Source organism: Cryptomeria japonica, chromosome 10 (genome assembly GCF_030272615.1).
Source record: "Cryptomeria japonica chromosome 10, Sugi_1.0, whole genome shotgun sequence".
Lineage (NCBI taxonomy): Eukaryota > Viridiplantae > Streptophyta > Pinopsida > Cupressales > Cupressaceae > Cryptomeria > Cryptomeria japonica.
In genome coordinates this window covers 610,310,584-610,337,753 of record NC_081414.1, presented here as the reverse complement: position 1 = coordinate 610,337,753, position 27,170 = coordinate 610,310,584, and the positions used below count along the sequence as shown (strand labels likewise).

General features: G+C 37.6%; 1 protein-coding gene across 2 annotated transcripts in view; it reads left to right on the top strand.

Annotated features, from left to right (window-relative positions):
• Positions 1-558: 558 nt before the first annotated feature.
• Positions 559-27,170, top strand: part of LOC131064820 (probable protein phosphatase 2C 71) — a 76,144-nt gene continuing 49,532 nt past the window's right edge. Inside the window, exons 1-4 of one of the 2 annotated variants that reach the window (XM_057999091.2) lie at positions 559-688; positions 860-1,072; positions 1,615-2,417; positions 14,321-14,445. In XM_057999091.2, coding sequence (XP_057855074.1) covers positions 883-1,072; positions 1,615-2,417; positions 14,321-14,445 — 1,118 coding nt within the window. In that variant the 5' untranslated portion in view covers positions 559-688; positions 860-882. The other variant, XM_057999089.1, reaches the window with a different exon arrangement.

The following is a 27,170-nucleotide window of genomic DNA, read 5'->3' as shown; positions in this document are numbered from 1 at the left end:
GGAACCAATGTTCAACGTAGTGTATCAACGTGCTGGGATTCGAACTCGAGAAGTGGCATAAGTGCCACTTTGCAACTTACCATTGCATTGCATTACAGGGTCATCCCCTAACATGAACCATTTTTGTTGCTTAGTATTTTCTAGATTTGATGGTGTGAATTTTTTTATTACCAATATTTTCGACCGAATTCCATGATCCATCATGAGAGTAAGAAAGCAAGAAAAGAGAAGGATGATAGATCACGAAATTTGATCCGCAAACATTGATAATAAAAAAAATTTACACAATTAAATTCAAAAAATATTAAACAAAACTTATTAATATAGATTGTAGAAATTTCATATTTTTAATGAAGCATTTTTTAATTAAACATTCCACTTTCATATATATAATTAAACATTCCACTTTCATATATATAATTAAACATTGTTAATAAAAAACACTTTTACAAATAACTCTTGTTCCCATGAACTTCTTGGTCTAACAAAAGTATTCAAATCTTCCATTTCATTTCTTTTGCGTAGGCAGAACGATAAGGCTATTTTGCCACGTAATCATCACCATCACTGAAAAAACATTAGACGTCATTTAAGATTTTTTCTGAAGCATAGTATTGTCAAGGAGTAAAGTGTTAAGCTCCATGTTAAAACAGGTGCTTTAACGACACAAGACTAAACAAAAGTCGAGGCATGGAACCAAAGCCACATTTATTTTATTAATTTACACCAGGACATTTCAGAATCGACTTTTTTTGTATAATTTGTTTTAAATTTTTTTTTTTTCACGCGTATAATCCATGGAACTGGATAAAGCCTTGAATATTTTAATCAAATCTATTTGCAATGGCGCATGCTGTAGGAAAATTGACGGATTGCCGTATAATGTTGTCCTGCTTAAATGGGTTTAGATCTTCATTTATCTGCGCCAAAAGCTTCAAAATTTCGTGTCCATTAAAGCCCGTATTTCGCTGCCAAAGGAAGCAATGCCGCCATTTTATTTCACCTCGGATTAGAAGCTCGATATTCACGGCTTCTTCTTCTCAATCTGACTTTGGGATAATTTCAACTACAGGTAAGCAAATTTCTCTAAGATTAGGTTTTGCTTTCAGAGTAGTAATGTGCCAGTTCAACAGGCATTTTTTTTCAATCGTAACCTTAGCATCAGTGTTCTGCACTGGAAAGCGTTTAATTTTTAGAAGAGATAGGTAAAATTTTCCCAAATTAGGATATTATTTATTTTGTGTAGCCATTTTTTCATGCCGTTAGGACATGTAACTGATTGGCCATCAGAAGGTTTGAAAACTGCTGCTGTTTCTTCTCGTTATTGTGAAACCGGTTGACTTTTAAAGTTCAATTTAATCTGGTTTATTTGGTCTTTGGAGTCAATTCGATGTATTTAGTTGTTCTTTGATTTAATCAATCTCTCTTATGGCTTTCAGACACGAAGGAAATTAAAAACATTGAAAATTTTTCCGTCCTCGTGATTTGCGTTGAATTTGATATAACACTGTTCAGAGATGGAGATTTTCTGTCAATTGCATGCAATTGGAATTTTCGTCGTAATTTTAATTTTCTGTTACGGCAACTGTATCTTATATGCGCAGCTTTTGGCAGAGTTTTCGGATGGCAGCATTATGTTCCAGTTTGGAGTACTTCCTGAATCGGAACAGGTTTCTCAGATTCCTCAACAGACGGAAATTTGTGAGATCGATGGGAAGCCTATGAAGAGTTCAGGGGTGGAGTCATCTGTGTCGACCGAGGGTTATAATTTGGAAGGAAATAAACAAATACAGGATAAAGATTTTGTTAAGGAAATTAATATGTCGGTAGAGAGAGAGAAGTGCTTTGATGGATCTAGTTCAAAGAGAATGAAGATGGCTGACGACTCAATTAGAGATACATCCATAAAGTTAGATGGATTCAGTTCTGACAGAATGAATCTGTCCGAGGACTTAGGTAGGGATGTAGCTGTAGGGTTAGATAATCCAGGCTGTCATTTAGGAGAAGATTCTAGGATTGAAGTTGGTAAATGCGAGGAATTGTCTGAATTCAATGTAAAGTTAAGGGAGGACTGTGGTAATGCTTTGGGCATGGACGAAAGAGGCACAGAAAAGAACAGGCTTACTGGTGATGAAATTGGAACTGGAGCAGTGACCAAATATTTACACGGTAAAGATTGTGATTCTTCATCAGATGTGCAATTGAAGCCTAACGGAAATGACATGTTTTATAGTAAAGCAGAAACAGCATTATTAGTTCATATGGTGCCTGAAACTGCTGAAACAAATAGGGAACAGCTGGTTGTGTCTGGCGGAGATGCTGCAAGAAACATGGATGATACGGCGACTGAGCCTTTTGAGAGAAATGGACAACAGGATATTGGTAACGAGAGGGGCAGTGAAGGAGCTTTAGAACAGGTTGGTCTAAGTTTCTAACTCACTTCTTCTTCTTCTTTTGTCTAGTAGTTTTCAGTTGTTTCTACCTCAATCTTGTGAATTATCAGATTTCTACAGTCCATACTGTTGATTGTAATTGATTTCTGGATTCAACTGTGTAAGAATTTTTGCATCAACATTTCGGGTTACACTCTGTGAACCATCATCAGGGTAAAAGAGAACAGTTGAAGGAGAAAAATCAATTTTGTGACATGTCAGATGAAATAGTTGCTAATGATAAGCTTCTTGGTTTAACCAGTTGGTTTATGAAATTGTGATGAACAGTGACATTTCCATCATGTTTTAACTCCTGTAAACCTGACACAAATTTTACCTTGAAGCCTAGGAGTTCTAACACTGCTGTAGAATCTAAACTATCATCAGGCTAAAAGAGAACAGTTGAAGGAGAAAAATCAATTTTGTGACATGTCAGATGAAATAGTTGCTAATGATAAGCTTCTTGGTTTAACCAGTTGGTTTATGAAATTGTGATGAACAATGACATTTCCATCATGTTTTAACTCCTGTAAACCTGACACAAATTTTACCCTGAAGCCTAGGAGTTCTAACACTGCTGTAGAATCTAAACTATGCCACTTTCAAATGTGAAACTATAGTTCTGTAACTGTTTCCTCTTTTTTTTTTTCTGTTCCCAATCTAGAAAACAACACCATCAAGAAATCTTGGAGAAAGAACCATGGTATAGTCCTCCCATTTTTGCTTGTATCACCTTCACATGGCTGGACACTTCAAACCATGCCCCTTACATTAGCAAGGGGCATGGTATGGTATCTTCTGTAATTGTATAGTCCTCCCATTTTTGCTTGTATCACCTTCACATGGCTAGACACTTCAAACCATGCCCCTTACATTAGCAACCGTATGCATTTGTACACCATTCATGTCTTAAAGGGGCCCGTAGATACCAAGAGACATTTTAGAATCCTCATTGGTGAAATCATATTCATTTTGAGACCATTAATGACATCTTGGGTCATGCAGCAAGGTAGGTAGGTAGAGCAATAAAATGCCAGTGACAAACTGAGGTTGCAGTTTGAAATAACTTATAGAGTGAAAACCCTCTATTTTAGGTAGAATGGTGTGCAACTATATGCATGTAAGCTTATTTTGTTGAGTAGGTTGCGTGTATGTGCAGCAAGTTCATTTCCATGCACATTGGTTTAAATGCATAATTGAAAGTTACATTTAAGCTAGTGATTACACTGAGAGGCCTTCTTTCAATGGCAGCCTTGGGGCTGTGAACTGTGTCTGTATATCCATGATGTTATAAACAATTTAATGCACAGCTGACCAAAAGTACAGATCCTGGCATGAAATGTTTAAAATAAAATTGTTTTATATTAAAGGTAGTAAGAGATGGTGAGAAAAAGAAAAAAATAAGAAATGAGATAATTTGTTTGAAGTGCTGCTCACAACTATATCCTTTTCTATGCAACCATTCTACACCGCTTATGCTCTATTCTTCACCAACCAATCAAAACCTGCAGTCATGGAATTCCTAAAGACAACAATCCACTCGATGCAACCAAATCCAGTGTGCTTGTATGACCTCTATGGCAGTATTTTTCCAAATGCGCAGTTCCTCACCCCACTCAAAGAAGCTGCACCCTCACCTCTATGGCTTGTCCTTTACATGCTTCTAATCATCTCCTTATGCCAACCATCATCTTCTTGCCCCCTTCTTGTGCAAACCAAATTTACAGAGTTATATTAGACCACTTTCACTCTTCCTACCATATTGCACTCTCTATGCACTCCTGCTTCATTTGCTTCTGTTGCAATCTAAGTGCACTTGACTTTGATTAGTCATGTAGAGTTGACTGATTCTGCATCATCCAAAGATGCTAATCTCTTTTTACATTTGAAATTTATTGATCTCTGATTATTTTCTGATGGTAAGGCAAATCTGTGAAGTATTATGTACATTTAAAGAATTTGATATCAACATGAAATATGTGAATTTGTATGGATTAGGTTTGCAATGGTGTATATTTTTTGGCAATTTGACACCGTTTGCTAGTAAAGAGATTTAACATCGATGAGAAGTGCACTTTTCTGAAATGTTTTAAATGTTTTAAATGTTTGTGTGTTTCAAATAAAATTTGAAATAAATTCTAAAATAAATACAACCATTGATTACATTAGTGAAAGCTTTAATTTGAGATTTGTTTTATACACAATAATAGTATTCATCTTTGGACAAATACAATCCAACATTAGTTACAATATAGGTGACCAAACAATTTTTCCTTGGAGGTGAAATTTTTTATGTACACATTGGTGAAAGCAAAAAGGCTTCCTTTCAAATATTAAGGTATAAAAGTTTGACTTCTTTATATGATAAGAAGATATACAGTCCTGAGCCATTTCTCATAAATAGGATTTTATATTCCAACTTAACTACTAAGGGAGGGTCCCATAGACACTGTCTGGTGGAGCTTAAAAAAATGAAAGAAAATTTCAGAAGAAACATTGTTATAGTTAGGAATTTTGTGAGGCCAGGGGAGGGGGTTAGAATTTTCCTCTACTCGTTTAAAATTAAGGTACATATCTTAAGTGCTGAGAGATATCAACTTTAAGTTGTATATATGTTGGGTTTGTGTATTGTATACTGTTTTGAAGTTGATGTGTCTAGGCATTTTAACAGATATCTGACCTTTTTTTAAATTAGGAGTTGAAGCCTGCTTGTATGCTTCAGACTAGAAAGGGTTGGGTCAACGCAATGGCCTATATTGATTCAACGGTTAGACCTTTCAGCTGTTTGTCACTATCTAATTGGGTTGCCTTGACTGGGCTGACTTTTCTTGAATATGAACTGGTGTAGCTGGCCAGCATGTAGCACTTTGGGAGCCAGAAGCAATTGTGATGATCTTTCACTGCTTTATAAGTGGTTTGAGGTCTATTTCTTCCCTAATTATTTGTGTTCTGGCCTGGTATGTGGCACTGAGGGAGCCAGGTGTAGCTGGTCAGCATGTAGCACTTTGGGAGCCAGAAGCAATTGTGATGATCTTTCACTGCTTTATAAGTGGTTTGAGGTCTATTTCTTCCTAATTTTTTGTGTTCTGGCCTGGTATGTGGCACTGATTACTTAAATTTTTTAAATAATGGCCAAGTTAATGTGTGTGCAGTAGAGCTGCATGTAGAAATCTTCCTCACCCCAAATTGCGAGTAAAGATTTGTTCTTTAGCAAAAAGGTAGTCCAACGATTTTGGGCTACATTTACTTAAAGGCTTCAAGAACATCAATACATTTGCCAAGGATACATGAAACGTATCTGAAACTAAAACTGTCTAATCTGTATAGCATAGCAGGTTAATAATCTTTTATGTATGCATTGATGTAAGTAGTTTAAGGACTGTTGTGACCTTTCCACACATCGCCCCATTGCTAATGGGGACCCCCTCTTTTCCTGCTTTCTGCATTGTTAGGTTAGGGTTTTGGCTGCTTAGTGGGCAATTTTGTGTTTCCCATGCTCGAGTCTCGGAGTTTTGATCATGCCTAGTGCTGTTTAGGGTTTTCGAAGTTATAGGATCAAGTTGCTAACGTTGATATTTTAATGATCCTAAATTTTGTCTAAGTGTTGACCTTCTTGAGCGTTAACGTGTTTTTAAACACGTGCATCGGTGATTTTTAAGTGCCAAGCTATTCCTAGACCTTTTGGAGTCGTTTTCTCGCTCCTAAGGTATTATTTAAGTTGATTTTGCACTTTATCCCGACAAATTTCCTAGTGTTTCGCTCATTTTTTGGAAAATTTGCCTAAGTCCAGTCTAATTTTGAAGTTTCTAAGCGATTTTGAGTGGTTAAAATGCCAAATTCTTAAGGGAAATCCATATTCCAAGGGTTAGAAGGTCAAATTCCATGCTAGAGGTGCTTTTCCCCCTCATATTCTAGACTACCCACCCTTTTCCCCTCTCAAAATCCACACTACACATGGGTTTCCCCTGAAATCCATATTGGCTATGATTTTCCACCACTGTTTATCCATGCCTGAGTCGATTTTCCCCTGGAAGTGCTAAATTTGGCTAAGTGTCAGGATTTCTCCAGACTGCCATCGATTTTCTACCAGGAGTGCGGACAACGTTGAGGATGATTCCATGCCTGGGTCGATTTTCCACCAGGCTGTTTTGTGACAAGTTAATGCGCATTTTTGTGTAGACTCTCAGTCCATACCCAAGTCGATTTTCCACTGAGAGCATTTTGATGAGTTTTGAGTCCGGATTTTTATCCAAACTGTGAGGTCTAATTTCCACCAGGGAGTGTTTTTTGCGAATAAAGTGAATTTGGAGTGTGGATTCCTTGTCCAGATTGCCATCGATATTCCCCTGGCCTGTTTTGTATGCATTTTGATGAAATTTTGCATGGATTTTTATCCAATCTAAGATCGATTTTCCCTTGTGGGGGTTATTTTGACATTTTAAGTGATTTTAATGGGATTTTTTTAATCCCAACCAAAGTCGATTTTCCCCTGGAGGCTCAATTTTGACTTAAAATTGAAATATTTAATAAGTGAGCCCCATTTTAATTGTAAAGCAAAATTAAATAACTTGCAATAAGCATTTAATGTTTTTACCCTTCTAGAAGCAAGTTGGTTTTGCCAAACACGTATATAAGCAAGTGTTTTATCCCACATTGCTTTTGTGGTGAAAGTGAGAGGCAAAAGCAAGTATAACAGAGGAGTTTCCAGCAATATTTTATTATTTAAGTCTGCCAGGTGTCTCCATGAAAGGCGATTTTTCTCCCTTATTGGCGAATTTTGGCGTAGTGCTGAAGTGAAGTGTTGGATCGAGGATTTCTTTCCTGCATTTTTTTCAGCTTGGCAATCCATCCTATTGCTGCCATTGAAGACCATTTCCAGATTTTTCAATTTTTCCAAGTTTGTGGCGATTTTTGGTGTTTGGTGACTTTGGTGATTTTCTCCTCCATTGCTGCTTGTTGTTCCAGACCTCCATTGTTGCAGATTTGAGCTACATTGAAGACATTTTCAGATTTTTTAAAATGGCGCTATAGCTGGAAATTTCGATTTTTATTTGGCAAGTGTTTTGTGCCATTGGTTGGGGTGATTTCCTTCACACTTGGTGGTTGCCATCATTCCCAGCTTGCTGATATGTTGCAGATCTGAGTTTGTCCTCCATTGTTGCAGCTTGTTTGACCTCCATAGCTGGTTGGAAAATCAATTTTCAGACTTATACCTTGTTCCCAGCTATTTTGTGCCTTAAGAGATTTTATCTAAGGAGCTGATTGGAGGCATTTTCAATCAATTTTCAGAGTTGTCTTCCATTGTTGCAGACCTGAAACTCCATTGTAGGGGTGCTGTCCTCAGAAAACAATTTTTTTCCAGCCACCTACCTACCTTGCAATTTCACTTGGGAAGCATTTGTGCTTCATTCCGGAGTTTATTTTTGAGTATTTTATCATTCCTAAGGGTGCTGGTAAGTCTGAAAACTTCATTTCCAGATTTGTCCTCAGACTAAGTTTTCGTTTCCAGCCCTCCATACATGCTCAAATTTTCTTGTGTTTGCCTTGGAAGGTTAATTCTCATCAATTTATGCATATCTAGATGATTACAACATGTTTTAAAAGCTTAATTTTCAGGTTGTCTTCAGATTTTGTTGACATTCATTGTTACCTTGTGTGAAAACACAACCTTTCACACCTTTCCTTAGTCATCACTGATCCGGTATACTCCTTTGCATTTTAGTTTGCATAATTTCTAAGCATAAGGAGGTATTAATGAATTTTATAGAGGGTTTCCATGCCCTAGCATTGTCGCACTTTGAATCTAATTGTCAAAAATCTACAAAGTGTATGGACTATTTTCCTGACTTTATGCTCTAATTAGCTAAAATCGTTAGAAAGTCAGGAATTTTATCAAGAGTATTATTTATTTTCCTAAGTCTAACTTCAAGCTTCGTACAGGTGCGATGTCGAAGTCCAGATTTAACGAAAGGAAAGAACTACTAAAGATGCCGAAGACTGGATTCTATCCAGAGCTCAAGATTTCATCCAGATGGAAGGAGATCACAGATACAAACATGCATTTCCTAGACTTGAACTTGATGCGACAGCGGATGTTCGGAGTCGGAAATCAAGTTCCTTCCCCAGCATATGCGAACATTATGAAGAGTGGTATTTTTCATGCTGCTGGATTTCCACAGTCCATACAGTGCTGTGAGTTTATCCTGGAGTGTGCACGATGTTATGATCCGCTCATGCGAATGATTAAAACTCCTAAGGGCGTTGTTATTGCCTACCTTGTTGAGGACGCCATTGCTAAGGTATTCGGGATTCCACGAGGATCAGATATGAAGGATGTGACCAAGGATGAATATACAGAAAGATACACGAAGAAGATGGGTGCATGCAATAATATGATAAACAAAGAGTGGATGATTGAGCCTAGGTCTCATCATTCCAGGGCTTCCAAGACATTCATGTGCATAGACTTCAAAGAGGAGTATAGCGACTTAATATTCCTACTCAACAGAGTGATGGGGATGCTGCAGGGAGCAATATTCGATGGATGTATGTTCTATTTCATCCACAATTGTCTTAGAGGGACATTGGTAAATTGGTCTAAGATTATAAGTGACAATCTGGACTTTCAGCTGAGGAATGTAGAGCGGTCCAAGTCATTCGCCATGACTTCTTACCTGGTATACCTGCTTGCACGGTTCGTTTCATACAGAGGATTGATATACAAAGGTGAAGTCGAGAATGGGCAAGGACAATTCAGGAGTTATGAATGCTACCCCCAGCTGAGCATGTATAGAATTGAAGACTATAAGAGAGTGAATGATGCATTCACTATGTACATCACGCGGATGCTGCAAGGCAAAATCCATAGAAGATTGTCCAAGGAGGCAACAGAGCTAATAGAGAAATATGGATCGTGGTATATTCAGTTTCCCACTTTCACATACCTTAGGATTCATGGGTTTCAATCTGAACCCTACAGACTTCCTAGGCATCCGACTGGCAAAATGATCTTGTTGGAAGTGGTGAGACAACTTCTAGAGTTCGATGTCATTCAAAGAGAGAAGCATAGGACAGGCATGACATTCCCTATTTCAGTTGGGAAGACATCACAGGTTTGCCAGTCAGCCATAGCCGCTAGCACTGCAAGTGAGGAGCTTGCATTCTATCGATTTGCTACATATAAGAAAAGAGAAAGATTTGATCTAGATAAGAAAGTAGGAAGGATCAACGGAGAGAAGTTCATTCACAAAGTTGACATAGAAGATTATTGGGCCAACTTGATGGATGAGCAAGCAGTGAAGAGAAGAATGTGGTCCAGAATGTCAGTGGATTTCATGAGGAAGTGTGGACTTTTCCTCATTCCTGATCAAGTGTTAGATAACAGAGATCACACACATCCACAGTATGAGAGTGAAATGAAGAAGGCAATCATATTGCCAAATTGGTCAGAGTCAGAAGAGATTGACCTGAATGTATTGATGAGAGAGGTCTTGAGTTTCTCCCGTGCATGGGTAGATATACAGATGAATAAGTTAGTTGATATGGGTGTTCCCTTCACTTATGAAAGGATGAAGCCGGAAGAGTCTACTTCTGAGGATGATCAAAGGACTATCAGTGATGTCAGGATTCATGCAGACGAAGAGAGTCAAGCTCCCAAGAGAAGGAAGAAAGCGCCAGGAGAAGTCAAGGCCAGAGGGAAGAAGATTGAGGAGGTGAAGAAGAAACAAAAGATTATCATTCCTCCACCTATCAGTCCTTCACCACCTCTTAGTGTTTTATCAATCAAAGTGATTGAAATAACAAAGCAGAACAAGGAAACCCAATAGTGTTCCAACACAGTGAGACTACTAGAGAATACTCAGGAGTTACATGCCACAACGACATCTGCACCTCCAAATGAGAATGATGATCAGCCGAGATCCCCTACTTTCCTTTTGGAAGTTAGTTTGGGAAATGAGATATACGATTTGACCAGGAATAATCCTGATGATGATGATGAGGTTATCTCAGCATTGAGAGGACTTGATCGAGAAATGTGTTTCGATGATGGTATGGAGATGGCCGCTATTCCTGATTGGCTGATGAGAAGTATGGAGAAAAGTAAACAAATGATAGAGGTAAAGCCTATTGAAGACATTGATTACTACCTAGCTAGGAGTGCTAAGGAGAAAGAGCCCAAGAGAGTGGAAATTTTGTCGCACATAGCTAGAGATGAGACATGAATGCGGATTGCGTAGATTGCTATTCCTATTGCAGGCGTGACATCGGACATTTCTACTCCTATGGATTTGTAGATCACTTCAATTGCCCTTGGTCGTACACCTAGAAGGGAAAAATTTCAGGAGGTTGGTGAAAACCTCAAGGCAATCGATGCAAGGCTAGATAGAGAGATTGCGGAGAAAGAAAGGTACAGAAAAGAGAATATCAGATTTAGAGAGTATATTGCAGGGATAAGATGTGAAAATCCCACCCTTATTTCCCCTATTGCAGTTGACCATGGAATACATTCACACTATGAGGCAGCGAGAGATGCACTCTCGGAGGTGGAAAAGTGGATGGAGAGTACAAGAAAGCAGGCAGATGATTTCCTTACTCAGTTTGTCCATGCATATGATAGGACAACAGGGCTCGTAGTCAAAATCCAGTATTTGGAATGAGTTTGGGAAGAATTCCGGCCTATTCAAGAGAAGACTATTCCACACCTCTAGGCTTTGAAGAGAATTCCTAATTCCACCTTGGTTAGCGAGAACATTGTGCACAGTGGAGACAGATACGATTTCCATGGTTGGTATTGTTCATTAGCCGTGAAGAAATCAACTTATGAGAACGCCCAGTCGAGTTGTATGGAGATGGAGGGATTGATTCAGGACATTCAGATGAAGATCCTTGCCTCGATTGAGGAATTATTGGGTGTTGATGTTGTTGATGGAAGTGGTTTACACTTAGTCGAATTAAGAGACAAGATGAAATTTATGTATTTTTGCCAGTTTGACTCTTTGAAGAAGAGTCAGATAGATGACTTGGTCTCTTTGTTGATTCAGGTTCATAGTTCATAGAAGCTCATGCCAGATTAGGAGAACACTTTAGATGCTTGCTCGGATTCACTGGATGTGATTGATTTACAACAGGATACCTTACCTAGCATTTCCATGGAGGAGTTAGATTCAGTATTGGCTAGATTCTTGGAGTATGCTAGGAGAGAGAGAGATGTAGGGAGGAATCTTCTAGAAGATTCCCTATTTGATGATTAGGTATCTTTTCATTGGGCCATATGTAGGTGGCGCCATTTTTGATGTAAACCCTAATTAGGGCAATTTTAGGGTTTTGTTTGCATGTTCTTGGCCATTGATCTTGTATCAATCTTGGCCATCCATTTTGTAAGAGACTCTATATATGCCTCCTTGTCTCTCATTTGTAAGAGAGTTTTTGTAGAATTGTTGGTATATGCTGGAGCTATTTGAATCATAATCATTGTTCAATTGTTGGTGATTTTGCTCAGCAAGTGTTGTCTTTGCATTCATAGTTTTCAATTTCTCCAAGTTAGATTAGAATTTATTTTCATGTATGTTAGATTGAGTGGAAGATTTGTTGAGTATATTTGTGTGGAATCCTTAATCCATACCACTAGCCTCTTGCCGTTGGTAAGTGCGCCTTGTGTGGTCAACTGGAAATTTGAGTAAGCTTAACTTCAACTATTACGCGTCCCTTGACAAGCATCAACTTGGATGGTGTCAACATTTGATGGTGATAGCCTGAAAATCTTTAAGTACACCTTAGACGATTGCACTAAGCTTGTGTTAATATCTGTTTGTGAGACCTCGCCTAGTTTGATTCCACTAGATTTGTTTATCATTTTCTACATTCCTAGGCTTAGAATAGATTTCCTGAACCCTATTCCTTTTGCCCATTTTTTAGTAAGAATTAAAATCTAGAGCCATATTGATAAATCTTAAGTTGTCAACACACCTACTCCGCATCTTCATGATAATCCAAACATTTGCGTAAGTCCCCAAGTGAACACAGCAATTCACATCGACCATTGAGTTACCTGATGAGTCGAGATATTAGCATATTTTTATCCCCAGAACTCTTAAATTTTTCTCATATTTTGATTTACATGATAGTAATGATGTATCAAAAGTTGACTATATGTATTTCAGATGTTAGCCTGAACCTATTAAAACATGTTTTGCCTTTGCCAGTTTATTTGTGCCTCCATGTTATTCATTCTTGTTGCGATGCGGATTGTCTTAGGCAATATCATGTGTGAAATTAATAGATGTTTTGATTAATTAAAATATCTGTGTATGTTCTTGTATGTTCTTTCTTTTAAATTGCAGGGAATAAAATGATGCTGTGGTGGAAGCTCTCCTGTCAGGCCAATTGCAGAAAGAGATATTCAAGGAGGTGATTGAAAGATCGAATTAGGAGAAATGTTGATGAACGTAAGGAACGACAGAGGAAAAGTAATCGCGCAATGCTTTCTGATGTCTTACTCAAGTGGGCATTAGTGTTGTAGATACCGCAATGATATGTTATGACTGTGGTTCGGTTTAGATCCACATTATCAGTGACTTAACTCTGGCTGTTTCCCTTGATTAATTATCCGCCTCTTCTTATCGGCGTGATCTGTGCTGTAGGAAGTAGTTGTGTTCTTTTAAATAAAGGTCTTTATCTCTTTTCGTAGGTTAGAAAAAGAAAAGAGAAGAAGCAGAGCAGAGGATTTTAGAAATAAAGTTACAAGTGTTTTGAGTTTCTTTTGATTCTGAATCAGGTAATGACTTTTGAAGAACAATGAATAAAGATATGTTATTCTGAGCACTTAGAGTTGTTTTTGGGAAACTTGGAAGCACTCACCCAAGGGGGCCCACTTGGTGAGTGCTCCTGTGCCTTTGTTAAAATTAGTTTTCTTCTTTAGCTGCAGTAGACGTTCTTGCAGCCATTGGAAATAGATCCATTGACTGTTCCTGCAGCCAAACCAAAACACAGTAATTCCTGTTTGGCAGCATTGAACTTAGCCAGTATTTTTTGAATGAATTTATGTTAATGTAGAAGTTTTCCTGCAACCTTTCAATAGTTTCAATTCTTGCTTACCTTTTCCGCATAGATGTTAGTTGCTGCAGTAATGCAGGGTAACTATCGCAGGAACTTAGTGCATATATAGTGCAGACCCAATTCAAGTATTACGTCCCTGGGTTGACAATCAAATGAACACTAGCTATGGAAATAGTAACTCCACAAAGTGAATGTCCAAACTCCGGGTTGAAACTTCAACTAGAGTTATTATTCTTATTGTTGGGTTGAACATTACCCACTCGTCAAGACTTGACATGTAGAAACCTTGGAATCATTTTAGTTGATCTCATTCTTAGCATCTGAGGTGATTTTGTTCAAGAGAGGGTAAATTATCTTGGTAATTTATTCTGTAATGTTATGTGCCTAAAACACACATCAACAAGTACTTGATAAGATTGACAATGGTAACATATGAGAAATCATTTATCTAATCACAGAGGAAAAATGTGCAGAATGTTAAGCATCATTGTTGATTTTCTTTTTGATTTTAGTTTATTTTTTGGTCTTCTTGTTCTTAGGCAGTTTTTATTGAATGCAGGGATGGCTGTCTCATGTTATTCTTTCAACATATGGTAAATACTAAATAGATTATCACATGCTTTTATTATCTGTTCATAGGAAAATATTATGTATTTTTCTAAAAGAAGGTTGAAAATGATAGCTTAAGCAAAGTGCTTTGGTTAACTTCTGTTAATATTATTATATCATCAATATCATCTAGTTACCTATGTGGTAATAGTTAAGAAAGGGAACTTATTCAAGCACTTCAATTCCTGAATTACCGTTCCTTTTTTTTCTTGTTAATTTGACAGAAAGCAGGAAATGGCTCTCTATCAGAGATATGTTCTCAAATTCCAACTAACGACAATGTGGAAAGTGAAACATCGGCTGCTGAAGATATTGAAATCACACATGATGCTATAGAATTGACAGAGAAGTAAGTATCCATTTTTATATTTTCATCTAATAAATAATAATTTTAAAAAGTGAGATATGGGTGTTTTAACAAAGATAAGAATAAAGAGGATTTGAAATGTTATTTTACTAATACTTTTTATCTTTGGCCCTGAACATTCATAATTAGTACTAATATTCATTCTTATCTTTCTATTTTTAGACTTTTCCTTTGTGGCTTGGTCCATGCAAACCAATAAGTAGATTAATTATGCAGGATAGGAAGCCTATGAGGGACTTGAAGTTGATTATTTTGGTTGAAGTGTCTGCTGTAGTCTGTATTTTCATGACTCAAAGAGTTCCATTGAATTATCCTGTCTTCTGCATATTGTATTGGATGAAATAGCAAAACAAAATAGGTGATGGTAAATGACACACAGCTCGTATATTGTAGACACTGTGATAGAATTTGGTTAAGTCTCGTTGATTCTGTTTTAAAAGAGTGTCAAATCTGTCAGTGGATGATTTCGAATTACATTCTAATGGTGGAGAGCCCTTTTTAGCACCTATAACACTGTGGATATTGATGGCAAATTTGATGTGAATGAACAAATACATGAAATTTTATATAACAGTTAACTACAATAATTACCCCCAAGTCTATGTATTTTGCGATTCTTCTGCTTATGCAGTTCCATCGCTGCCAGGTTTTTCACCAGCACTTGTTATTTGTTTGCTTGCATTTTTTCTTGCCTTCTAGTCTAGTCACTAGTGATGTCCTGAAATTTTTTTGCTACATTGCGTCCTACAATTTCTCAATTTCTGTATTTGTCTAAAATTAATCTGCCAGGACTTTCTTGTATATCTGTGTTTATGGTCATCCCTGTAAGCCTTCCACTCTAAATTTGCCTAGTTGTTTCCTAGTGATATTGAATAATTCATAGTTACTAGGAGATGAGAACTGGTACTGGTTTGAGTCTTGAGAGATGAGGATGGGTATTAGGATGCCAATTTCATAAAGTTGCACATAAATACTTTGAGATGAAAAAATTCAAAGAATTTTTATATAATAGTTTAAATTGAGAAAAAAAATCATGCAATGGATATGCCAGTTTAAATAACTTAAAATATTAAACTGCTTAGAAAAATAAAAAAATACATTTTAAAGCATCGAAATAGATGTCAATGAAAGAAAAGATTAATTTTGTTAATATATGATTATTATTATCATGATATGTAATTAAAATCTAAACCACAATTACCTAGAAATGGCAGACAAAGACTGGGAGGTGAATGCCACTATTTTAAAAACATGGTATGGGGGTACTCAGAGAGGACCGCATTTTCAATCAATTGATTAAAAATCAATGATATACACATCTTAAGCCTTATTATTGTTTCTTAATGTTAGTGTTTTGTAGCTTCGGGAGATATTTTTCCTTAAATGTATTCATCAGAAGGCAAGTCGGCTAGGTATTTCCCTAAGAGAAATTAATCAAAGGCAAGTCAGCCTTTCTCTTTGTAAAACAAAATATTATTTATTCTAGGTCGGCCCTAGACGAGAGGTCACATAGCTTGCTATATAAAGGAGGTGGTGTCTCCACATTTGGGATAATTCACTCAGTCCAATTCGCATCCTCTAGCAGCAGCAGCAGTTTGCCTCCTAGTGGCAAATCCAATTTTTGTAGAAGAAGCGTGATGATCATTCATTTCAAGGAGAAGTGACATATTTGATTGTATAAGACTCGGCCTATTCGAGGGCCTGATTTTGTATGCAGTCTTCTGCAATTATTCTTCTGATTTATAAGAGAATATTATTTGCTGGGTTTTTTTTCTCCCTAGAGTAGGAGGGTTTTCCTAGGGTATCTGCTGTGTTCATTGCTCTATGTGTTGTTGTATGCTTGCTTACATTTTTTCTCCTAAAACTAACATGGTATCAGAGCAGGTCTAAGAAAAGATCTGATCAGATTTGTTTAAGCAGTCAAGTAAACTTTTCATCTAGGGCAGATCTCGAAGGCAAAGTATTGCAGATCTAAGGTTGCAAATTATTTCAGACTTAAGGGCAGATCCTTGAAGGAGAATTTGTGTGGAAAAAGAAGATGGTGAACGGTGTCAAGGTAGAAGATAGGCTTGATGGGGCCTCAAACTTCAACTCTTGGAAACCCAGGGTACTCATTGCATTAGAGGAGAATGATCTTCTTGATTTCGTGGAAAGTGATATGCCCGAGCCTTCCGATGATACTGAGAAAATCTAGTGGAAGAAAAATGGCAGCTAGAAAGATCATGATAGACTCTGTCATGAATCACCTAGTACCGATCATCTCCAAGTTGAAGTCAGCTAAATAAATGTTTGATACTCTAAAAGGATTTTATGAGATCAACAATACCAGCAGAGCCCTTGCTTTGAGACAACAACTTCACCATGTAAAAATGGATAAGGAAGATTTAGTCATCTCATTCTTTATGAAGATTACTGATTTAAGAGATTAGTTGAGCGCTATTGGGGACATAATTGCAGACAAAGATCTTGTTATGTTGGCACTAAATGGTCTTCCCCAATCTTGGGAGCCCTTTATCCAAAGCATCGGTGGGAGATCTAAGCTGCCCAAGTTTGATCGTCTTCGAGTTGATTGTATTCAAGAAGAATCCAGATTGGCAGCAAGAGGAATTGGGCAAAACTATCATGATGTAGAAAATCAAGTTCTTGCTACATATACTTCTAGAGAAAGAGGCAAAGAAAGAAAGAGGAATAGAGACAGAGAATTAGATTCTGCCTCAGAACCGAAGAAGAAGAAGGATCTCTCTCACATTCAGTGTTTTAGGTGTGACAAGTATGGTCACTTTGCTTGAGATTGCAAATTAAGGTCTACACAACTTGTTTCTACTGCAGAAATTGCCATGGGGACATCTCAAAAGGAGCCAAGCTCTAAAGTCGATTCAGAAGGTTTCTTATTCTAAAGTCGATTAGTTTCTTTGAAGAGGAGGAATTAACATTCAGAGGGAGTCTGACAAACCAATAGAGGCAACCTTGGAAGAGGAGGTCATTAGTTTGATGCTAGTACTTGGAGCTTTAGAGGGAGTCACATCTTCATGAAGATTCTTTGTAGTGTATATTTCTCTGAGATGGAGAAATATGAGGTGAAAGCCCTTGTAGTGTATATTTCTTTGAGACGAAGAAATATGAGGTGAAAGGCCTTGTAGTGTATGTTTCTCGGAGGGGGAGAAATATGAGGTGCGAGCCCTTGTTCATCTCTAAGACTGAGATGAGACGTCATGTTGAGAGACTCCATAACGACATCACGTTGAGAGACTCCATGATGTACACTTGTACTTGTGTTTCTTTCCACACATGGGAGTAGCCATGGTGGACGTCATGTTGAGAGACTCCATGACGACATCATGTTGAGACTCCGTGATGAACACTTGTACATGTGTTTCCTTCCACACATGGGAGTAGCCATTGTGGACGTCATGTTGAGAGACTCCATGACGACATCACATTGAGAGACTCCGTGATGAACTCTTGTACATCTCTGAGATTGAGATGTGGTTTTCTTTAATGGGTGTAACCATTATGGGCGTCATGTTGAGAAACTCCATGACGAGGATATTTGAAAATACCGCCATAGGTAAGAGGGAGTGTTAGTGTTTTGTAGCTTGGGGAGATATTTTTCCTTAAATATATTCATCAGAAGGCAAGTCGGCTAGGTATTTCCCGAAGAGAAATTAATCAATGGCAAGTTGGCCTTTCTCTTTGTAAAACAAAATGTTATTTATTCTAGGTCAGCCCTAGAAGAGAGGTCACATAGCTTGCTATATAAAGGAGGTGGTGTCTCCACAATTTGGATAATTCACTCACTCCAATTCGCATCTTCTAGCAGCAGCAGCAGTTTGCCTCCTAGTGGCAAATCTGATTTTTGTAGAGGAAGGGTGATCATTCATTTCAAGGAGAAGTGACATATCTGATTGTATAAGACTCGGCCTATTCTAGGGCCTGATTTTGTATGCAGTCTTCTGCAATTATTCTTCTGATTTAAGAGAATATTATTTGCTGGGTTTTTTTTTCCCTTGAGTAGGAGGGTTTTCCCAGGGTAAATGCTGTGTTCATTGCTCTATGTGTTGTTGTATTTCTGCTTGCTTACATTTCTGATCCTAAAACTAACACTTAATACCATTACCTTTTTGGGATTTGATAAGAAAGTTCTCTGCTAAAGAAATATTTGTAATTTTTTATGCAAAAATAGAAAACTAGAAGTCTTTGTATATTTCTTTAGTTTTTTAAGCTTTTATCAACCACAAATAAGCAATTTGGGAAAACCTGTGTGATATCCCTACGGTTTTGTATTCTGCCCTAACCAGTCTCAAGCAGATGATTACAAACTGAATCTTCACAATTCAATCACTCAGCAACAATTTCTGTCTGTTCAAGAATTTAACAGTTGATTCAATTTGGAATTTCACACATAAAATTGCTCAGCTGTTACCAAATGCAGAGAATAATTGATTCAATTCTTAGGTAAAACAAAATTCTGGACCTGGGCATGAAACTTATGACAATTTGCTGATCATGAAGAAAATCACAAATGTTTGAATATGACCTGTGTTGACCTGGTCTGATTGCTGTACTTAAGGGGTTTCCTTGCTCACAAGTGCTATGAATGGGGATGAGATGATCAACAGCACCCAACCTTCTGCCACTTGTGATCACACTCTGCTAATGCCTGATCTGCTATTTGAGGTGTTTTAACCCTCAAATGATCAGTATCTTGCTGTTAATGATGTCAGATGCCACAAAGATGAAATCTATGCCTGAATTTCCTTGCGCAGGGGTGTTCAAGCTTTGGATCTGGGTCTTGGCGCTGCAGGTATGCTTTAGATTTGAATTTGGTGCTGTAGGTGTGGTTCACAAAGCTGCCGCTCAGGAGGTTTCCCCTATCCATGTCTGTCTGCTTTGTAATGAGGGTTAGGCCTGCAGATGTCTAGAAGTAGATGGATCTGCAATCACATCTTGTGTGGATGTGCAAAATTGGCACCACCTCTGCAGATTGATAACAATCCCCTAGCAGCCTAGTCCTCTGAGAATCGCTTGCCAAACTTGTATGCTACACTTGAAAAGGGATAAACATCTCAAATCAGGACAGTTGCAACCCCAGGTTTGGATTGCAAAGTTGAGGTGTGGGTTTGCATCGTACCCAAGTCAGCAATTGAGGGGTTTTGTCGTCAACACCTGGTCGTTGGAAATGCCAGTTACAAAACAGGAAAAAAATGATGATCAATGCCAAAAATGAGAAATGGAACTTGCTATTATACCTTGCATGTTTTTGGATCCATAAGTCCCATTCTTGGTGCCTAGTTTAAACTTTGTAAATTAATTTAAATTAATATATCTTATTTTTAATCACATATGTGTGTGTGGTGTTAAGAAACACCTTTGTCTTGGATGCGTTGGAGGCCAACTAAAAAGGAAGGGACATGACAACCTGGGGTAGTTTATATGATATACATGAGAAACCTCTAAAGGAAATTTCACAAATTTCAAGGGGTGCTGCTAGGAGATGTATAGAGACACAAAGAAGCTTCGTCTGAAGTTTCCTAATGTCTGAAAACATCGCCATATGGGTCTCTAAGATTGGGACATGTTTCCAATATGAGAGACAAGCACCAAGGCTTAGGGTGCAAGTCTCTGGGTTACTATTAAATTCTTTAACATGTTTACTGAGTCCATTACCTATAATGTACTTGTTTCTTGCTGTTGCCAGAAGCTTGCCGATTGCATTTACACAATCATATTATTCTATGAAAATTGTTCTTAGATAGTTAGGATATTATTCCAAAGAGGATTGAAAAAAGAAAACACAAAAAAAGTAGGTTGAGACGTTATCCGACAACCTTTCACATATTAATAACCTTCTAATAAACTTTTCAAATAAACTTTTGTCAATTCAAATTTATTTAAGCCCCTTTTCTAGTCCATAATCCATTATACTTATATGCATATAATTTAAGAGAGGGAATAATTAAAAAATTGGCAAAGGAAAGATTTGATTTTGTTTCATAGGTCTAGAGAAAATTTCCTATAGATAGGAAACTTGAGAAAGTATTTATATTTTATATAACAGAATTATTTGACGAGAAAATAAATATAATAACAAAAATATCCAGTTTCATATTGTGGATTAAAAACACCTGGAATATCACTATAACCTTGAATTGTGCAGTGAAGGTATTCCAAAACCCACATATATTGATCAAGCCTTGAATGGTAAGATGAAGCCTACTAGAATCAATCAAATTTACTATCTTTCATCATTGAACCACTAAGTTACCGGGTTCCCTAACACGGACCGGGTCTGTGTGGGTCTTGGTTTGCGTTGGGTTCGTGACTAGTTCAGACAGGGTTCACCCCAGGGGCACTGGGTTCCTTGTGGATTTGAGTTCATGAACCCACAAGGAACATGAACCCATAGGGAACCCAAGGCCCCTGGGGTGAACCTTGTCCGGACATGGGCGAACCCAGGCGCGAACCTGGGTGAACCCAGGTTCGCCGACTGGGTTAAGTCACTTAAAGTAACTTTTAAACATTAAAAAATTAATTCTTTTTGCCTTTTTAAAGCAAAAAACCCTAATCCGCCCCTTGCTAAATACATTTGAAACCCAAAACAACTTCATTTGATTGTCGATTTTGTAATTGTAATGATTTTCATTTGAATCATGAACCTGGACATATATGAATCTATGATACATTGATAATTGATATATATTATATGGCATATGAGTATATGACATAATATGATATTATTGAAATTTTGAATTATCAATTGAATTGGCATTTGGCATTGAACAATGATGAAGTAGCTTACTATTAATTTGTAATTTTGTATATTTCCTTATATATATATATGGACAAACCCAAAAGGAAAAAATGTTTTGCCTGAACCCATGAACCAGGTTCGCATCCTCGAACCCGCTCCTGAATCCGAATTGGTAACTTAGTTGAACCAGCAAGGACGAACCCAACCCACGAACCCAAAAGGCAAATTTTTTTTTGCCCGAACCCACGAACCGGGTTCACATCCTCGAACCTGCTCCTGAATCCGAATTGGTAACTTAGTTGGATCAGCAAGGATCTCATTCCAAGCAAGATGGTCAAGTCGGTGATGATGTCTTCTTGATGATTGTCGTATCCGAGATTTGGTTGTAGCACTTCTGATAAACCTCTATGAGGTAGCCCCATTGCTGTTCATGATAGATTGATTTCCTTGATTTTATTGTTCTAGGAAAACAATGATCGGAGGTTGGTTTCCCAATTTTTCTTCCTTGTCAATGACAGTCCTTACTTGTCTAAACTCGGCTGAACTTTTCTGATTTCTCCATGCAAGGATATTGAATTGTGAAATGATATCTTGTTGTTCGCCCAAATGTAACTCTTCTTCTATCAAAAACCATATGATTTGAAACCATAAGCTTTCACTTCAGGCCCTCCTTCTAGTGCCAATTTTGTTGATGGTGCTTTCACGCACTATGCAACGCAGAATAAAATACCAAAGACACTCTATCCTCTCTTGAATAAAGACTCTCAAATGCTGAAGATTTGCAAAGGATCACTTGAGATGACTTCAAGGTTCTCGATTTTAGGTCTTAACGTGTTGGATAGCTTCAATGGTATGATGTGATTTGCTGTACCTGCGAGGGGACTTACATACTATCTTGGTTCAATCTCAATGGTTATGACGTTCTTCAAATGATGTTGCAATACCGCTCTTTTCTACTTCTACTGATTGTTGGAATGAAAAAAGTGAAAAAGGGAATAGGGTGTAGGAATGCTATTTTAAACTAAGAATGCAAGACAATGGACAATCTCAAGTTGAGCTCAACTAAGCTTTGTTTTGACATCTTATGAACATCTCCACAACGCTAGTGCAATCTTCTAAGCGGTTGCTTGATGGTTTTCAAATCACTAACTCAGACATAGACACCTTCAAAACGAAGCATATCAATGATGAATAGTAATTGAAGCTAAGCTTAAGCCGAATGATTCCAGTTGACCACGCAAGGCAAGTTTGCAATCAACAAACTGCTAGTAGTATGGATAATGGAGCTTCACTTTCAATCATGCACATGCATCTTCCACTCATCTAAAACTTAAAAGAAAATTCTATTCTAATTTTTTTTGTTTTTAATTATAAGCTCTCACAAAAGGGAATGAAAAAACAAGCAAATGCTCCAAAAATTCAATAAGTCACCAACACTTTAATGATTTTATTAATTTCTGAAACATCAAGCAACAATTCTTCAAAGTCTTTTGATTGATCTTCTCTCTAATTTCTGCTTCTAGTATCTAATTTCTCATCTAGTTAGATACAAACGAAATGAGCTGAGCTTATATAGAGCTCCAATTACAATGGATGGCCAAGATTGAACTGAAATCAAGGGCCCAAATTTTGCCACCTAAACCCTAATTAGGGTTTGTTATTACAAAATACCTAACTTATTGCAAAGCATTAAATGACAGCCAATGGGAATATGACATCCATTTGGCACAAAATACAAGGAAAAATCCTCCAATAGGAAAAATGATGCCACATAGGATCATAACAAACTTTCTTCTAGAATCTGGTTGCCGTTGTCCTTTTCTCTTTTTGCAAATTCAAAGAATCTAGACGAATTTGGGAAACTGAATGAACCATGCACCAAACTTTTCTATCAATGCTTGTGTTTCTGGAGATAGCCTGTGATGAATGCCGCCCTGCAATGTCCTTGTGATATGAATAGTGAATGCATCATTCGCCCTCCTGTACTGTGTTTGATTGAGGTAATGCAACTGAGTATATCAATCACATGCTCTCAACCATAGTTGAACTACTCGCCATTAGCAAAAACTCGCCAAGGCCTGAAAAAAGAACTCGGGAAAAACTCGGTAACTTAAAAACCTGCTTAAATTTAATTAAAAATGGATTTTTTTTTGCAAAATTCAATGAGAAGATGCATCCAATGAGTCAATAAATGAGAACACAAAAGAAACAAGCTGAGCCTAGATATATTTAAATGCAAAGTGGGTACATAATCGCATTCTCATGAGGAATGCTGATGGCTGGAAGCAAAATAGTAAATAGTTTTTGTAAAACTAAAAGTAAATACATCATTACAATTATATCTTCCTCTTCCCAACTTTAGCAAAAACTAGGGGAGAGGTAGAACTAGAGGGTCTAGTCCTAGAAGTTTGTTGTGGGCGTGACTGTGCCTCCTCGCTCAATATGTCTGGCTCAAGCTGTGGCTCGTCCTTCATCCTGGATGAAGCTATGTCTCTACCTGCTTTTGGCACTGGCAATGACTCCTCATCCTCATCCTCAATGTCATCCAGCATGAAACCAAATCCAACCCCCTCCTCCATAGCCTGCCTCTCCAAATTAGTGATGTCATCCTCGGAAAACAATGGAGGCTGCTCCTGTGATGTCCAATCACTGTAAGGATCAATATCATCCAAGTCAATTGGACCACCTATTGCTTCCTCTACCTTCCTTATGCGCAACCGAAGATTATATTGCACAAAGACAAGGTCATTGATGCGTTTTTGCGCTAACTTGCTCCTCTTCATGTGATGGCTTCAAACAAGCTCCAATTGCGCTCACAATTGGATGAACTACAAGGCTGACATAAGATTTTGAGGGCAATTTTTTTGAGATTTGGGGTATTTCCACCCCAACTTTGCCACCAAGCATCTGCAATTTAAAGCAAAGAGAAAAGCGAAAACATAATTTATCAATTTATCAATCACTTTACCCCAAAATCCAAATGGCAAATGTTATACCTGGGGATTGAGTGGTTCTTCCTCTCCTAGTCAGGTCTAAAAAGAATAGCTTACCCCTTGCTTCCTCATAATTTTGGAGTTCGCCCACAATGAGGTCTCTCACCTCAACCTCGGGTATCATCCTCTGAATGCTTGTAGTGAGGCCCTCCATGACCTCTCCATTAGGATATGAGTAAGAACCCCCGAACTTAAAACGAGGGTTGAGGAAGTACCTTGCTGCATGAATGGGTTGGTGGAGCTGATTGTTCCACCTCTTATCAGTAATTTCCCAAATGGGATCAAATTTGAGTCTTTCCCCCTTGTAGTAATTTTTGATAGACTCCTTGGCCCTATCCATGGCCTCATAAATATACCCCATTGGGGTTTTATCCACATCTACCAAGCGGAGAACTCTAACCAAGGGCTTTGACACCTACAATTGAAAAATACGAATTACAAAAAGATTAATTAATGAAGTTACAAATTAGTAATGAAAGACTTGAATCAAGAATAATTAAAAATTCAAGTTTTGAAGTTACCTTCGCAATCTCTGCAGCGTAGCCCTTTGTGCAAAATGGTTGTTGAAGACTATGCATGCGACACTCTCTCCTTTAGCTTTCTTTGAATAAGGTGAGTCTAGCCATGCTTGACTCACAAACATTTGTTTCAAAGAAGTCAATGCAGCAAGAATGCTTTGCAACGTCAAGAAAATCGTTGCAAACCTTGTGACACCGGCTCTCACCAAATCTCTACCTTGGGTGTGCTTTCTCATCAAATGTAGAACCCAAGGGTGATTGTAAATATATTTCGTGACCGTCCTTGCATCTTCCACAACTGCAGTCACCCAATCAAGTTTTCCTATGTCCTCCAAAAGAAGGTCAAGGATATGTGCTGCACAAGGTGTCCAAAAAAGAGTGGGGTGCCTCTCTTGGAGGATTCTACTTGCAAGAGAAGAAGTTATTTTTAAGAAAGATACAGCCAAGAAAAACAAAGCCACAACAAATGAAAATATTGCTAAAGGTGATAATTCAAAAGGATTCTACCTGCTGCCACATATGCTGTTGCATTATTTGTGATGATCTGCACCACATTCTCTACTCCCACCTCCATGACAATGTGCTCCAACATTCCAGCCAATGTTTTTGCATTTTTCACCTTGTTGGAGGCATCAACCGATTTCAAGAACACCACATTGTCCATTCATTTCTTTGGTCCTCCACCACTTCTTTTGCCCTATCGACTACATTTGTGAGCAACCTACAAGAACAAAGTGAAATTAGGTCTTAGTACACAATTTTGATTTAATAAACAAGAAATCTAAAAAACAATTAAAAATGAAATCAAGTGGACTATTTACTAACCTCCCACTCAAATCCTTGCAAGAAGGGGCCTTGTACCCATTCTTGAAACTTGAGGCACCAAATTCAGCCAATAAGGATTGTTTGCCACGTTGAATGGGATGTTGTTGAAGTACCAAAAATCAACACATGCAATGTCTGTTTTCTCATGTGCCTCCCTATTCCATCCAGTGGCCTCTAATGATGGTTGTGCTCTAGGTGTGTTCCTGGGCACAAAATAACTACCTATGGACTGTGTCCCTGATGGTGATGCAGCAGTACTAGGTACTCTACTAGAGGAAGTAGAAGCGATGGCCGAGGTGGTGTTGGGTTTGCAGATACATAGGCCACGACGAGAGCCCACTATGCCCTGAAGTGCTTCTTCTTCTTCAATGTCAATTGAAACACCTTGAGAATCAGCTTTGGCTGATCTCATGGCTAATTTTTCCCTCTCCCTTTGCAATTTCTTCTCTTCCCCAATTCAAAGTACGACATTCATTTCTCTTTTTATTTCATCGTTGGTCCCCTTGCATACCCTAGCATCATGCTTGTCTATGCCTACAAGGTGGTATTTGAGGCGGTTTATGGCTCCATGAATTATTTTTTCACATTCTATGCAAATCACTGTCCCAGGATCCAGTCCTTCATAGGCATACCTCCAAGCCCTATCTCTAGCACCTTTAGGATGGGTGCCTACATATCCAGATGGGCATAGTTCTAGTGGCCAATTAGAATTTGCCTTAATTAATGGTTAACTGTTAACCTACACGTACAAAGTGAAAAGAGAAAGCTAATATTTTAGTTAAACAATTTAGTAAACTATCTAAATTAGTTGAAATAATTTTTGTAAATGTAATTCAAATTTATGTTCAAAATCTGAAGTTGTAAGAATTTAGATATTCTTTTACTTTCTTATTGAATTACTTCAATGCTTAAGGAATATATTTAATCTTTTATTGTTTGTATTGACTGTTCCTTCTTATATTGCAGATGCTGTAGATAACATTTATTGATTTCGATATTTACTACAGCATCCTTCATGGCAAATATATAGGCATGACCGGATATGTCTCTTGACATGTCCGATCAAGACATGTCTTGATCAATCCAAGAGAGGTGCCTTTTCATTAAGAAAAACCGATAACTATCGGTTTATATAAATGCCGATACATAAAGAATAATAAACGATCCCAATCGGTTTATGTCTAATGCTGTTTCAATCATAATCATAACCGATAACCAATCGGTTTATTTCCAATGCAATTTAATTATCATTTTAACCGATAACCAATTGGTTTATTCTTAATGCTATTAATGATAATCGATACCAAACATGGTAAGTGTAATTCGATTATGTAAATCACATAGAGGATTGGTATAAGAGCAAAAGCAAGTTTATAAGATAACTATTATAGTTATCATATGACAACACTAATTAGTGTTGTCATATGACAACTATAATAGATATATAGATCCGATCACGTTCACAGCATAAGAAATATAACTGAAATCTCTGCATAAGAAATACGATCATATCTCGATCGATAATAGATTAGAAATACTTGAAACATGAAATGCATATAAAGATGATTATAACAATTAGTGTTGTCATATGACAACTATAATAGATATACAGATCCGATC